At 50.9% G+C, this 1,000-nt stretch overlaps 1 protein-coding gene across 1 annotated transcript; it reads right to left on the bottom strand.

Annotated features, from left to right (window-relative positions):
* Positions 1-5: 5 nt before the first annotated feature.
* LOC119358439 (anthocyanidin reductase ((2S)-flavan-3-ol-forming)-like) lies at positions 6-746 on the bottom strand (the record flags this gene model as incomplete). Its single annotated transcript, XM_037624981.1, has 3 exons — positions 448-746; positions 193-359; positions 6-107 (listed from the first exon to the last, which is right to left on the bottom strand). Coding segments are annotated over exons 1-3 (405 nt in total), but the record flags the coding sequence as incomplete, so codon positions are not given.
* Between the last annotated feature and the right edge of the window lie 254 nt (positions 747-1,000).

The following is a 1,000-nucleotide window of genomic DNA, read 5'->3' as shown; positions in this document are numbered from 1 at the left end:
ACAGCCGCCACTGACGATGTCAGGATCACGCGCTTCACCGTCCCCGCCCTCACGCACGACCTCATTGCGTTAAGGGTTCCGCTGACGGCCAGCTCGATCACTTCTTTCTGCCATGAGATATAACCAACTAAAAACAGTGCCTTTTCCATAATCAAATCTGACCCTAGTACAGAGTGTTTGGTCAGGCTCTACCTCAGGGTTCTCCGCGTTGAGGTTCATCGGAGCCGCGACGAGGAAGGCATAGTCGCAGCCGGCCACGGCCTCATCGAAGCTACCCTCGTCCTCCAGGTCGGTGCGGAAGACCTCTAAGGGACCGAGCGCTTGCAAGTCCTTGAGATGGGGGTGATTCTCCATGTCATCTGAGATCCAAAAAACAAATAACAGTGCCTGTCAGCTCAGGGTTCATCACATCACAAATTCACAATAGAGAGCGATCGAGGATCTAACCGGACTTTCTGATTGTCGTCTTGACGGTGTATTCCTTTTGCAGCAGCATCTTCACGAGGGCCGAGGTGATGTATCCGTCACCTCCGGTGACACACGCCGTCTTCCTCCTCATCGCATCACCTGCCACAGACGTCATCAGGCCGGCTGGAGGTGGAGAGTCGAGCACCGGAGTTCCTGTTCCTCTGCTGGTGGAGTAGTGCTTGTGGGCGCTCGTGGCTTTCACCTCTCAGGTAACGTGTGTCGTAGCTGGTAACCATGAGCGGGGTTCGTTAGAGGGATGGTTTGGACACCAGGAAAAAAAGAGAGGAATGGTTTGGATGCTTTCAAGAAACCACAAGCTAATTGCATTTATTTCTCCACAGATTGCCACCATATACAAAGGTTAGATGCTTTCCAACTTACCCCGCAGAAAAAAGAGATGCTTTCCAACTTGTAGTTGTCTTTCAGATTGATTAGACCGAGCCAACTGCTCCATTGTGCTCCAGTGATATTGAAGTCTTCCATTTTTTTTTGCGGGAATATATTGAAGTCTTCCATTGACCTGCTAGTATCC

Source organism: Triticum dicoccoides, chromosome 2A (genome assembly GCF_002162155.2).
Source record: "Triticum dicoccoides isolate Atlit2015 ecotype Zavitan chromosome 2A, WEW_v2.0, whole genome shotgun sequence".
Taxonomy (NCBI): Eukaryota; Viridiplantae; Streptophyta; class Magnoliopsida; order Poales; family Poaceae; genus Triticum; species Triticum dicoccoides.
Note: the sequence above shows the minus strand (reverse complement) of the source record. Positions and strands in the feature narration are given on the sequence as shown.